This window comes from Miscanthus floridulus, chromosome 7 (assembly GCF_019320115.1).
Source record: "Miscanthus floridulus cultivar M001 chromosome 7, ASM1932011v1, whole genome shotgun sequence".
In the NCBI taxonomy this organism is placed as follows: Eukaryota; Viridiplantae; Streptophyta; class Magnoliopsida; order Poales; family Poaceae; genus Miscanthus; species Miscanthus floridulus.
In genome coordinates this window covers 116,256,070-116,270,405 of record NC_089586.1, presented here as the reverse complement: position 1 = coordinate 116,270,405, position 14,336 = coordinate 116,256,070, and the positions used below count along the sequence as shown (strand labels likewise).

Genomic DNA, 14,336 nt, shown 5'->3' with positions numbered 1-14,336 from the left:
GGTTCGTCATTCGTGACGGGGTCGACATAGCCCTCTTGTGACATTCCACTGCTCCTTTACCTGCAACCCGGCAGATGCCTGGGTCGTTTCGGAGACCAACCCGGGTGGCCTGATGGCCTCCCCTCGATGTAGATTCTGTGGGCTTGGCAGAGGCTTAAGATCGAACGAGAAGGTTGAGATGACCTTGTCTGTCAGACTAGGCGAGGGCCGCACGGGGCTCATCTGTATTTTTCTCCCCTAGCTCTGTTTGACGTGGGGCGGCCTCAAACCCTTTGTGGGCCGGCCTTTGAACCCCGGTCGATTGTTTGTGCATGTCGAATGAGACAACTACTGCTTCGTGACGCAACATGGAGCGTTGTGATGCATTTCGCTGCATGTGCGATGCTTAGTTCCTGAGCCCTCGGGTGGTTCAGGGCCTGATTCGTTCAGGGGCATGGGCATATGGATTGAATGCATGTATAGATGTATGAAATGATTATAAGGAAATAGCGCGGGGTCGGTAGTGTTACCTTGATGACTCGAGTGACGGGGTTTTGAAGAGCTCCAATCAGAAATGTCCGACCGAGACCCATGCTTGTCGTTCGTGATGGAGTTGGTATGGCCTACATGGGGCGTCCCTTTGCTCCTTACCTGTCTCTCGGTATTTTTCCTAAGCCATTCGATCGACTTAGGAAGCCCGACGTTCTCTCTTGGCGGAGATCTTGTTTTTTTCTAAGTCCCGCCTAGGGATGCGGAGAGCTGCCTATGTGTGGTGGCGCTTTGGTTCTTGTGCCAGCGTGCGGTAGTGGTTGGCGTGCGGTAGTGGTGGGCCATACCCAGGCCACGTCCCGTCTGATCAGGTGTCGTTCCATTGGGCAGGGCACGTCTCATCGGTTAGGGCGCGTCTCATCTGCATTAAATGGGAAAAAGAGAGTTTTCGCTCCGCCGTTTCGACTTTCCCGATCGGCGCGCCTTCCCCAACTGATGCACCCTTTTCCTTAAGTAGGTGAAGGGAGAAGGTCTTTCGCCCCGTTCCTTTGCATGTTCCCCATCTGTCGCCTCCTCTCATTTTCCTTCTTGCCAAGAGCATTCTTGAGAGCCACGACGGTTTCTAGAAAAGAAAAAGGGAGAGAAAGAAAAAGGGAGAGAGCGAGAGGGAAGAGACAACTCACAAATCCTTTCATGATCCTAGAGCAAAATGTCGGATTGGAGGTCGTCCACTATGAGGGAGTCGATGTTGAAGGCCTTCGCCGCAAAGGGGTTTCTATCGCCGAAGGAGGTGACACACTAGAGGGCTCTCGGGAGGGAGGAGTTTCCGCAACCTCGGCCCGGTGAGGTGGTTTCCTTTCTCGCCTTCCATGAGCAGGGTTAGGATACCCCGTGCACTGGTTCCTGCGTGGACTCCTCAATGAGTGGGGTCTGGAGCTACAACACCTCAATTCAACGAGGTTGCTGCACATCACTGGCTTCATCACCGTCTGCGAGGCTTTCCTTGGGATGGAGCCGCACATGGACTTTTTTCGGCGGCTGTTCTCTACGAGAGCCTTGATGGTGGGGAATCCACCCGAGGTCGTGTCGGTGGGGGGTTTTGCCCTACAGAGAAAACCGAGCGCGGGAGGCTCGTATCCCGCGTACATCCCCTGTGACTCCAACTGGGATGGCACGGGGAGTGGTTTTATATCAGGAATCCAGTGGAGGCATCATTCCTAGCGTTCACCGGTGGGAGACCAGAGAAATAGGATAGTTGGTCATGGGGTTATTCCTGTCGGGAGAAGAAGGTGGAAATCATCGAGGAGGAGCTCTGGAAGCTCGTGCAGCATAGCCTTGATGGGGTGCGGGTGTTCCACACCATCTATCGCCACCGGGTTGCTCCGTTGGTGGAGAGGTCGCGACCGATGTGGAGGTACAGCGGCCCATCAAACCCTGATCGTGCGTCGCCGGAGGAGCTGCCAGATGACAAGGTTTGGAGTCGCCTCGACCAGGTGCTGCAGCTGAAGCCAAAAGAGAAGGTCAAGGGAAAGCCCATACCTCTTAATGCCTCAGTGGTGTCCAAACTGGTGTGCTCCTCTTTCTTTACTTCATCTTCTTTTCCCCCTTTGCTTTCCTACCTTTTGATCTTGAGTCGCCTGTTGCGTAGGGGCTTGATGCTTACAGGTCCCGGCCGCACCTTCCGAAGGGGCCGGAGGGTGCGGCATGGCAGGCCACCCAGAAGGAGGTGGCGGATGCCAGGAAGAAGAAGAAAGCCGAGGTGGCTCACCGGAGGTATAAGAAGGAGAAGGAGATTGCCCGGCGCATGAAGGTCGGGGAAAATAAGAGCGACGTCGAGTCCAAGCTCGAGTTAGGGGACCCCACAGATGTGGATGACATGGTTTTCTCCGAGGAGGAGGAAAGTCGAGAGGTCGTTGTGACCTTGGCGGAGCGTCGTGACCCTACGGTGATGTCCGCTGGTGATGAGCTAGAGGCGGAGAGGCGCGTGGTGGTTCCCATGCCAAGGAAGCGTGCGGCGAGCGTGGATGCCATCGGCAAATGGGAAGCGAAGCGAACACGGTCATCGCGCCCCTCGTTGGCGTCGCCGGTCTCGTCCCCACCTATCACGGATGTGCTCGAGCAAGCCGAGCGGTCTAAGGAGTGGGCTAGTACCCATGCGTCGTCGGGACTGTTGCTAGCGCGTGACTCATAGCCAGAGGATGCCCCGCCTATTGCTCCAGTCGAGGCGTCTCGAGCCGAGGGTCACGGTGACCCACGGGTCGGGCAGGAGCCGATTGGGACAACTCCGCCCCCGGCTAAAGTGAGGGGGTGCGGGTTGTAGCCTGGGAGCGGTCCTTGCCCTGCAGGCCCGTCGACGTCGGGTCTTGCCTTCAGAGTCGTGCCGCTTACCTTCCGGTATGTTTTTCTTTGTTTCTTTTGCTGTTGAGTCTTTTTGGAGTATGACTTACCTGCAATTTTTTGTCAGCGGCTAGGCAATGACGGGGTTGAGCATTGCCCAAGGCCCACCCTACAGCGTGTCGCGATGAGCGGTGGGGGAAAAGGTGGTGGCAGCGAACCCTTCCCTTCTAGGGGTGGTGCCCCTCGGATCGGTTGCTAGTATGTGGCAGTGACGATGTCGGCATTTTTGGCGATCTCGGTGCTGACAGCGGAGGTTGTGTCGAAGGTAACTCTCGCGGCCCCTCCTCCACTAGCAGAGGTGGAAGAGGAGGGGGAGACCGAGCTCCCCGCTTCACCGAGTGGAGAGCTACACGGCTCACCCTCGTGGTCAGAACTGAAGGCACCGGGGGGAGACATGACCAGGACAGAGTTGGAACACCCAGCGGTGGCCTATGCAACCAAGGTGGTGGATATCCCATCCGATGACGAGGCAGATGGCATGGTGGAGCTGCCGGTGTCATCATGAGGGCTAGCGGTGGTTCAGTCGGAGGCTGGGCCCTCCGGCGGGCTATCGGATGGAGACCTAGAGTGGTCCTACCCCGAGGACCTAGCAAAGGTGTGGTTTGTCCTTCGGGATTCCTAAGAGTGTTAGCTCTAGGACATCCTTGGGGGGAAAGGACTTGCCACGGTGTCCGAACTCACCAACCTATCCTTGAAGCTCGAGGACACCCAGGAGCGGGTTAAGTCCACCCAACAGTTAGTCCAAGTCGACCTACAACTCGCCATGGAGGTGAGTTTCCCGTATTTGTCCTTGACCTATGAATATCTTGTTGGTTGCCTCAACAAACTTGCTTTTCATATGGCCTGAAGGAGATGTCATCCCGCAAGTCCCGCTTCCTCCGGGTGGAGCATGCCCAGGTGGCTGAGCTTGAGCATCAGCTAGAGTTCGCCCGCCGTGAGTCCTAGGACCGGGCAGCCGAGGTGACCACGGTGCGGGTGGAGGAGCAGCGTGTAGCGGAGCGGGAACCATCATCGAGAGGGGGCTTGCGGCGGCGAAGGCCCATCAGGCAGAGATTGAGGCAGGGTTACGAAAATCCCTAGCGGACACTGAGGCGGCGCTCCAAAAATCCCTAGAGACCCTTGAGTCAAAGTGGAGTGCCTTGGTGTCGGAGCAGAGTGCCCTGGAGTCGGCGTGAAAGGCCCTAGAGTCAAAACGGAAGGCCCGGTCAGAGGCAGACCAAGAAGTGCTCGCGCTTTAGGGCCGGGTGATGGGGACGGAGGAGGCGACCTCCTGGCTCCACGAGCAGGTGGCCCGGCAGGCGGAGGAATTCTCCACCCTTGAGAACTTCCGCCTTGGTACGTACCTTTTTTGTTTTTCATCACATTGGTTTCCTCCCTCAGCCTATTTCTGAGCTTGTTGCCCTTCTTCCAGAGCTCGACAGAAAGGTGAAGTCGTTGGAGCGGGACCTAGAGACGGTCAAGGTGACTTTTGGCCGAAATGCAGAGGAGCTGGCCAAGTCACATGAAGAGCGATGTGCTCTCGAGGAGGAACTTGACTAGATTCGCAATGTTGCCTAGCTTGTCGTCTTGGGAGGTCTTCGGGTCAGCGCCAAATGCTAGCGCGCCTGCTGTTCAGCTGGCGGAGGTCCCAGATGCGGTTCGGGACCTTATCACAAGTGGGTTGTTCTACAGAGCGTCGGGGGTGTTGACCTAGGTGGCGACGTACCATCCGAACCTAGACTTCGCCACTATCTGCAGTGGGTATGCTGATGGCATGAGCACAGAGGACATCCAAACGCTCGGGGAGAGCTTGCTGCCGCACGCAAGGTTGGTGGCAGAGCAAGTCTCCGTAGTGGGTGATGGACGTCCGCCATGAAGATATGGCCAGAAGCATGCGTCGGGGGGACATTGCCCCGCTTGCGGATGGCACGGAGCCTGGGTCGGAGGTGGATATCGCCCTAGCTCTGACCGAGCCGAATGTCGTCCCGCCGGGGAGTGAGCAGCCTATGCCCTCGCCAGTCATACCGACAGCAGATGCCGCCGAGGCACCCTAATAGTTTGTAAAGTATAAGAAGTTTAGTAGATGTAAAAAGATTAAGTTCATGGGTGAGTCCCCGCGTAAACATTCTTGTGTGCTTAATGACTACAGTCGGTTTCATTTTTTGTGATGGAGTCACTCCGTTCGGGGAAGCTTGTCCCTTTCATTCCTTAGTTTTTCCTTAGTATAATTTTGTTTTTATTCTTTCTTTCTCATACTTGCCCGTTCGTCCTGTAGGATGCAACCTTGGGAGCCCGGGGCGTGGCCCACGAGGCTCAATTGTCCGTAACCGTATGAAAAGGTAGGGTGCGATCGGTCGGAATGTTTTAATGCAATGCTACGTAAGGCAAATTAAAGGAATGAACTACCCTTTTGTTTGGGTAAGAAGGAGTTTCACCATATGATAGTAAACAAAAAAGAGAGATAGTAGTGTAGCCTCATGGAGCCCCCGAGCGACTCGGGCCAAAAAGTGTTCGGGTCGGGGTGCTCTTATAGGAGCAAATGCTAAGTAAACAATGGTAAGACTAAAAATTAGGGGAAGAAAAAATGACATAGCTGTTCCAAGCATTTGGTGAGAATGTCGTCGTTGTTGTCCTTCTGTCGGTAGACATCCGGTCGGATCACTTCAACCTTCAGTCATCCGGATCCTTGCCCAATACGCCCCCTTTCTTGGCCGCTACTTCTTCGCCTTTCTCTACCTTTGGCCCACCGGCCTGTTGCAGAAGGCGCTTGAGGAGCTCACAGTCCTTGTAGAGGTGTTTGATGGGGTAGGCGTGGTTGGTGCACAGGCTCTTCATGAGTTCGTGGAAGTGGCCTGAAAGGGGCCCTCATCCTGATCCTGGCGTTTGGCCTTGTCTTTGCCTCGGCCTTCGTTGGAGCGTGGCAGGAGTGGCGCTCGCTGGAGGCGTTGGACAAAGGTCTGTGGTCTCAGGCCATCCGAGCTGGGCTCCAGTCGCTGCCGCATGCGTCTCGGCTCGGCCTGAGCCGCTCGTGTATAGGCGATCGGTGCGGAGCGATCGTCAAGTCAAGACAAGGCGTCGATGCAGCCTCTTGTGCCACGCCTGATGGTTGTAGTGGTGACCGGTGGAGCGACTTGTCTGTTGTGTCCCCATTCCCCTGGTGGGGAGTGAGGTGGCGAGTTGGTGTCATGATATGAAGCTCTCCGCTTGTTGAACAACGGCGGTCTCCACTAGTGCCCGGAGGTTTCGGTGGATCGCTTATTCCTAAGGGTCATTCGGCTCGGGCAAGCCACGCAGAAGCATTGCCGCAGCAATGATGTTCTGATTGGCCTGACCGAACTATGGGGGATCATTCCCCCTATCCATGGTGTTGTGCTGGATCCGACAGGAGCGACCCCGGGTGTCGCTCGCCGGTCTACGCGCACGGGGCACAGTGTGGTGCGCCGAGCGTGCCAGCGCAGTCAGTGGCTAGTGCAGCCACTGTTGTCGTAGTTCCTCACCATGCTTTTGTGAGTGTGTGGGGTCTTCGCATGAGGGTCCAGAGGGGTGTGAGTCTGTAAGGATTCCGTTACCACCGGTGGCTGTCTCGGAGCGTCCGCCATAGCGCACTCTCAGGACGGACGGTGGCTAGGCGCCACGTTGCCGATGCTGGAGCCTTCACTCTCAACATCGTCATCCATGAGGTTGAGGAAATAGGTGGGAGCGTAGCTCGCCATCCCCACGAATTCGGATGTGAGAGGGGGTGGCGCCGGCATCCTTTGGAGCCCCCGGGTGTACGCGTCCGCGGGAGACGTGAGGCCATTGGGGAACCGGTCGTATGGCGGTCATGGCAGGGACAACGGGGTCCCTCCAAATAATTGGCGGAAGATAGAGGATAGTAAGTAAATAACAGCATGTGCATTACTTACAGCGGAGTTTGAGCAGAGAGTTTGCTCAGAATGAAGCGCAGGTGCCTCGTTGTTGAAGTCATCGTGCGTCCCGGAGCCGATGGAGGGCGCCCCTCCAATGGGTGCCAGAACGAGAGCCTCCTTGTGGAGGCATAGTACGCCAAGCCGGTCGGCGATAAAATCCGGTGGGAGTGTGGGAAACTCCAGTGAGCCGAAGCCAGTCGTATCACCTGAGTCTGCCATGGCGAAGGTGGTGGGAAAGTGGGTCATCCGATGACCAAAAAGTGTTGAATGCACAACGTCTTCCCCATGGACGGCGCCAACTGTCGATGTAGAAAGTGACCAATAAGTAAATATTTCTAGTTTTGTCGTACGTTGTGATCGGAGGTGGCCTATCACTCAATGACACAGAGTTATAGTGGTTCAGGCAATGTGCCATACGTCTAGTTTGAGTCGGTTGGTGACTTTATTCCTGAGCCCAAGTGCTCGAAGTTTGCAGTGGGGTTACAAACAAGAAGGAGAAAGATGGGGGGTATAAGAGGTCCGGTCGGGCTCCAGTCGGAAGGGCTAAGAGCGACAGGAGCTCCGCTATGAGCTAAGTGTTCAAGCGTGTGCTTGAGGTTTGAACCTGGTGGTTCTGTGGTTGTGAACTAGTGAACTTGATCGATCTAATGAATTTGGAATCACTCTCCTGTTGGGAGAGAGCGTGTCCCCTTTTATAGATGAAGGGGATGGCTTTACAAGTGAGAGGGAGAGAGTGCGTATGCTTCTAAACCTTGTTGCCCACGCTGACGGGTATCGAATGATGGTAGGCGCCCACAACACTGTTGGATGTCGAAGGCACGTGGGAGGCTACATCATTTGGTTCGGGTATGGCAGATGTCGGTACCTGCTATATTGTTGATGCCCAGAGATATGTGAGGGGTTTTACCATGTTCACTCGGTATGGTAAATGCATGCGCCCACAACACTGTCGATGCCTAGAGACATGTGAGGGGGGCCTTACCGTATGGGGGTTAATGGCGCCCACAATACTGTAGGGAAAATGTCGGCGCCTACAACACTGTTTGGGCTCTGCCATGCTAGGAAGGTTGCAGAGTACGGTTTATGCAGGTGTACCGGGTACAGTCCCTAGTATGGTTTGATTTGTGCGCCCTGCCTTACTTTTCTCAGCCCGTTTCCTGGTCCTTACCAAGCGGGCATCCCTGATCAGTGGTTCTCGGTCGGCTCTAATCGCGCTAGTCGGAGAAGAGCAACGGGGCAGGGGTTCGGCGCACCCCCGGTCGGAGACGCGGGTCAAAGTTAGAAGTGGCATTTGGCCAAGCCTTTCGGTCGAAAAGGTCGTCCGGAGGCGGGCTGGAGACCAAAGTGAGCCCTCTGGTCGGAGAGGTGGGAAAGAGTCAGAAACTGGACGTCACTGCTCCTCAACCAGACCTTTCGGTCGGTGATTGGATCGCGCTTCTGGCCTATCGTCCAGATACTTGGGCCGGCCTATGAGTTGCGCGTTGTCTGCTTGGGCCGAGCCTTCGTTGGGAAGCCGGTCCGTGAGGGACCCCGAATTTATGAACCCAACAGTTTCTAAGTTTCCACAAGCTCCACGTTGCACCGGCACTGCACAATCAACACAAGATGTTTTCTCTCCCTCAATCAACATTTAGCAATAGCTTCAAAGTTATCGACTCCATTTAGTGTAACCACATGACCTAGTTGTAACCACATTTGTTTTGCCACCACGCAACCAAAGAAGGGGTGATGGACTTACTCAAAAGCATCATAGGTGGATCACAACATTTGTTTTAGACAGAGACTGCCGTCCAACTATGGTCATGTTTGGTTCTTTTAACTAGCTTGCCTCACCTTGCTTACCTGAGTAAGCTTTAGCTTGCCAGACCAGACAAACCATTTCCACGCTCTTGCAGTTTTGCTTTGGCAAGGAAAAAATGGCTAGGACAAGCCCCGATGTACTCTAGTTGGATATCCAAACTAGCATCATCCTCCATGTCCTTGCTTGATGAGGCCATAAAGACAAGGCAACCAACATATGTCCTACATTATCTTTTATCAAGATATAGTTTTTCGATAATAGCCATAGGAAAACATAAACTTTAGAGGGTATATGCAATTTCCTAAGTGGTGGTGGTATGCACTGGTTTTACACCCCCTAAAATTGACCAAATAATGGCCCCGTTCGGCTTACTCCATATTCAGCTTGTTCGGCTTGTTTTTTCAGCCGGAACAGTGTTTTTCTCTCACAACAATTCAGCCAGAACAGTGTTTTTTCAGCCAGTTTTAGTCAAAATTCAGCAAGCCGAATAGGGCCATAAAGGGATGTGGCACCCGTGACGGTTTTTTTGAACTGTGACGGGGGGTGATGATTTGTCTCTCGCAGTTGCATTAGAAGGCCTTCCCACGAAGCAGGACCTAACACCATCATACTTGCCCCGGCCCACTATCCACTGCCCCACGAAGTTTTCCTAGGTTGTCAGTATGGAAGCTTGGCAACAAGCACTGGGGGAGTGCAATCTTTTAGCTTGTCCCAGCGAGGCGGCGAAGCACGTCGCTGGTGCTCCTTCTTTTGACCATTTATGAACAGAAATGCTATATAACACATATATGTTTTAGCAAAAAAAAACATATGAATTTTTTTTTGTCTCTCTCTCCCCCTCTTTTCTTCCATTTCCTGGACTGTCTGGTCGGAGAGAGATACGGATACGGATATGAACATACGGTCACCAGCGCTGCTGCAGGTAGAGGCAGGCGTACACGCTCACGTGCGCAGCAGATTCCTCCCTTCCCTCACTGACCCGCGCTGCCCCATCCACCTTCCTGCCCTGCGGGCCCTGCGCACTCTGGAGTCTGGACGGCGCGGGCACGCTTCAGGGCCGCACGAACCCGCCGATCCTCTACGTATACGCGTGTGGCCGGACCCGATTTGTCCTTTTGTCCTTGCATAGAAAAAAATTGTTTCTTATGATTTGTGATTGTCTGAGGCCCTATTCGTTTGGATGAATTTTGGAGAAATCTGGATGAATCTAGAGAAATTTGTGAGAGGAAAACGCTGCTCCGGATAAAAAAAAGAAGCGGATTAAGCCGGATTTAAGGGCACGCAAACGGGCCAAGTAGATGGAGCTACTACTGCCGCCGTGAGACTGCTGATGATGGCGAGTACTCACCAATTCACCATTACCCAACAACCACGTGTTTTATATAGTTTCAACACATGATTTTTTTGCACCATGGAATTAAGATCCAACAGCCTCCACCCTCCTTCTACCTCTATCCTTCAGCCACCTTCTATCTCCAGACAATCACAAATCACAAGATCACAGATCCACATATCACAAGAAACAATTTTTTTCTATGGAAGGACAAATCACAGCAGAGGAGGAGGAGAGGCTCCTGGAGCATCACCGCGCACAGGTAAAGCACCACCGTACCCACCTGAAAACCTCTGATGGAAAGCCCGCCCGTTTTCAACTCCGTGCCGTACGTGTCTATGTGACGGGATAACGTGCACGCGAGCGCAATCGCCGCGGATACGAAGGGAAAAGGAGAGAAAAAAATCCATATGTTTTTTTTTTTGCTAAAACACATGTATGATGTATAGCATTTCTGTTCGAAATATGAACCGAAGTGACGGAGAAATATGTGACTTAAACCGTGATGACATATAGTGTAGTTAACACTAACCTTTTCCAAAGTAGCATCAAGCAAGCCTAGTAATTAGTGAAAGAGGCACAATGCTGCTACTGCTAGCAAAAGCTTACAAAAAGCAATCAACACGCTGCTATCGTACAGCGGAGGCCACAGAGATATCCCTTCGTTTCAAAATTCTAAGCGCGCAAAAGCTGAATCATTTGAATCCACTCTCAGATATACTAAAACTCAGCTGGACAAAAAAGTGAGTCCACATCAAAAGCTACAGAAAAAAACAAAGCTCCGAGCAAAGATAAAGGCACGCAAAACTAAAGCTCTTTTCATCACTTGTGTTGTGCCTGCTGTCACATAGTGACTTTGAACACAGCATGCATGATGAGCCGCTGAGACCAGGATCAGTATGGCCTTGCCCTCAAAATCAAATTATTGGCACTACTGGATTATGTAAACAAATGCACATAATATGCTTTCTCTTTTCACTTAGGCCTTGTTTGGATGTAGTCGGATTCACATCAATCTACATGTGTTGGGATGGATTAGAGTGGAGCTTGAACTAAATTCCACCCTAATCCACACAACACATGTGAATTGGAGTGAATCCGACGACACCCAAACAAGGCCTTATAGATGTTTTCAGACTCTGCTTCGTGGGGTAGTCGCAATGCAAGTATAATCACGTTACCAGTATCTGAATGTTTTCAGACTCTGCTTCAGTTTTGGATGTGATTAATGACAAGCAAGATGATTTGGGCGCCTCATGGTGTCCCTACATCAGTGACAATCTTACTATCTAAGAGAGATCATCTTGCCAAACTTCTTGTCTTCTTGATAGCCAAAGCAGAAGCAAATTCTGATCTACCCCAAGATACAGCATAGCTACTGTTCCAGTCTTCAACATCACGGTACGGTGCAACAATACCTATATGGAGCCAAGGAAGCGAAGAAACCGGCGGCGACCACGTGGACTAGATCAAATCCATGCCGACCGGCGAGGCTGCTGAAACCTCCGCTGCCGTTGGCCCAGAAGCGCGCGTAGCATTTGCCGAGGTAGACCTCGCCGGCCGTGGCGTAACCGCACCCGGCCTTGAGCTGTGCGGCCGCGGCCGAGACGCAGTCGGAGCAGGACTTGGCGCCGAGGTCCCCCACGCACTGCGACATGGCCTGCATGGCGCCGGACCCTCCGGCGCGGTACCCTCCGCCCGCCGGAGCCGCCGCGGCCACGAGCGCGCCGAGCACCGAGTCTCTCATGGCCACCCCGCCGGCGTCCCCGGGCGTGCCGCCGCACTTCTTGAACAGCACCGCCGTGTCCTGCTTCCCCAGGAACGAGTCGTTCCCGTAGCGCACGAAGCAGGCCCGCAGCTGCACCGCGCCGCCGACCGCCCAGGCGCAGAGCGAGGAGAGCCTGGAGATGGCGGAGCGGACGCAGCCGCTGCAGACGGAGGCCGGGAGGTCGGAGCGGCACTGGTAGAGGCCGACCACGGACGAGTCGGTCGGCGCGGTGAAGTTGTCGTAGGGGGCGTAGGGCGCGCTGTTAGCGACCGAGGTGAGCACGGAGTCCACCCCCGACGCGTACTGGGAATCGGCGCTGTAGCGGCCCTGCGAGCACCCCGCGTACACGAACGCCGAGTAGTCGTCGGCGCAGGTGCCTGTGCACAGCCGGATCAGCAACGAGAGGACGGGGAGGAAGGTTGCTGCCGTGACGCGCGTGGCCATGTCCATGTGCTTGCTTGTCCGCCGGCCTGCTCGGCTTGCGCTCTCGTTCAGGCTTCAGCGTCAAGTTTGCGGGAAAATTCGAGAAGGCGACTAGGCAGAGAAGGCGACTAGGCGAGCGAATCGAGCTGGTCTGAGATGGGCAGAATGCGCCGGTGCTGCGTGGGCTCTCGGCAGATTAGCTAGACGCGGTATTTTAGTTAAAAGGGCCAGCATCTGCGATATCATGTAAAGAAGGCTGGGTTCTCGCTAGCGCTTCGATTTGCTACTTGAGTACTTCAGACAGGTACGTGACAATGGTGGAGTTGCCCCAAGGATTATGGGCACATTGTGCACGAAATTAGAGCTATATCGAATGATTTTAGATTTATCGAGTTCGTCCATGAGGGGAGACAATCAAATGTGGATGCTCGTAATCTTACTGGGAGATGTATTTATACTAATTTAAAGAGACATGTTTGGTTGTTCGTCCATGAGGGGAGACAATCAAATGTGGATGCTCGTAATCTTGCTAGGAGATGTATTTATACTAATTTAAAGAGACATGTTTGGTTTGTATCTCCGCCTGATGGTGTCTGTGCTTCTTATGAAGAATAATAAAGGTTTATTCCGCTCAAGAAAACCCTGCAGTTTTTTCATGGAAAAAATGTACTTTGCCTCCCTCAAATTATCGCAAAAGTTAGCTTTTCCTCTCTGAGCTAGAAAATCGGACATACTTTCTCCCCATCTTTTCAAACCAGACATATGACCTCCCTAGTCGTTTCTCTATGTGTTTTTTCTCTCTTTTTCTTTTATATTTATTTTAGCTAAATCTATAAAAAATCATAATAAATTATAGAAAAATTATAAAATAGAAAAATCCGATTTTATTGGATTCCACATGAGTAGATTTATATGGTATGCTTTAGTATAAATTTTTTGCTCTAACTTTGGATCTATGTTTTTCTGTTATTAATTCATAGCTGCATTTTTTGTGGTTCTATTGTGGTGAAATTTTATGGTGGACTAATCATTGTATGTTTCAGATTAAGTAAAAATTTCATGCTCATTAGATCATGTATGACTGAGTTATAGATTTATTTAGGTTTATGTTTATTAAATAGTTTAAAATAATTAAAAGTATGTAAAAGTAGAAAATAATTCACCTTAGCCCTGTTCGTTTCGCTGAAATTTGGTTTATGCTGAAAATTTGTGAGAGGAAAATATTGTTCGTTCGTTGAAAAGTATTGCTGAAATAGTGCTGCAGAACACGGCCTCTAAACATGTAGTTCGAGGTTCTCGTTCATCATAGGGTGGGGTCTCTATCAAGAAAAAAAAGATCTAAGTTTTTTTATTAAAAAAATAAAATAAGCACAATTTTACTAAAAAAATAAAATAGAAAAAACAGTAAAAACAGATAAGTTTCACACCCACACTAGGTTGATTTTAATCTGCGGTGGGCCGGTATATGATTTCGTTTTACCTAGGTGTTCAGTTGAGTATGTCTACTGCTCGTAAACATGGAGCTTTGTACTTTGAGCAAATCCGTTTTTTTTAGAAATCAGGAGGAGCCAGAGGCTCCTGATGTAAATGTATTAAAAAGAAACACAAAGTGAAGTTACAAACAAGTCGAAGGAGAAGAAAACAGGAGGGAAGAAAGGCCAAAGAGTTATAAATTGGAATTATTGCAGAAAAAATTGGTTTCATAGCATTAAAAGATCTTGAGATTCGAAAAATACAACTGAAAGAATTCCGTTACGTAAAATATCACCGATCACACTCGCTAAGTGTCTTGATCACCGAAACGAAATGGCTCCTACCACTTATACTTTTGCCTTGAGCCTTTTATTTTTCTCTTTCTTCTTTTCAAGTCCAAGCACTTGATTATCACTATAGCATCACCATCATCATGTCATGATCTTCATTTGCTCCACCACTTGGAATGTGCCACCTATCTCATAATCACTTTAATAAACTAGATTAGCACTTATGGTTTTATCAATTCACCAAAACCAAACTAGAGTTTTCAACATGCTAAGCTACTAAGCTAGCTCCAATGACTAAGATACTAAGCTAATCATTATCGCTACCAAATAGATTCCAAGCTCACCCTACAAGTGCTTCATTTTTATAAACCAATATCATGCCATTATTCATTTAGCCTTAATGGGTATTTAGCTACCATACTAAATAGTCTATTTTAGAACTACAAAAATTACAGTGAGCACATAATAATACAATAAAGCTACTATACAAATTTTA

General features: G+C 51.2%; 1 protein-coding gene across 1 annotated transcript; it reads right to left on the bottom strand.

The window, feature by feature from the left end:
• Positions 1-11,121: 11,121 nt before the first annotated feature.
• On the bottom strand, positions 11,122-12,205 carry LOC136464392 (plasmodesmata-located protein 6-like). The gene has a single exon (XM_066463346.1). The coding sequence runs from the start codon at positions 12,102-12,104 to the stop codon at positions 11,283-11,285; it is 822 nt and encodes a 273-aa protein (XP_066319443.1). The 5' UTR covers positions 12,105-12,205; the 3' UTR covers positions 11,122-11,282.
• Between the last annotated feature and the right edge of the window lie 2,131 nt (positions 12,206-14,336).

Coding starts and splice junctions, on each gene's coding strand:
- LOC136464392 (XM_066463346.1), bottom strand. CDS start 12,104: ATGGACATGGCCACGCGCGTCACGGCAGCAACCTTCCTCCCCGTCCTC.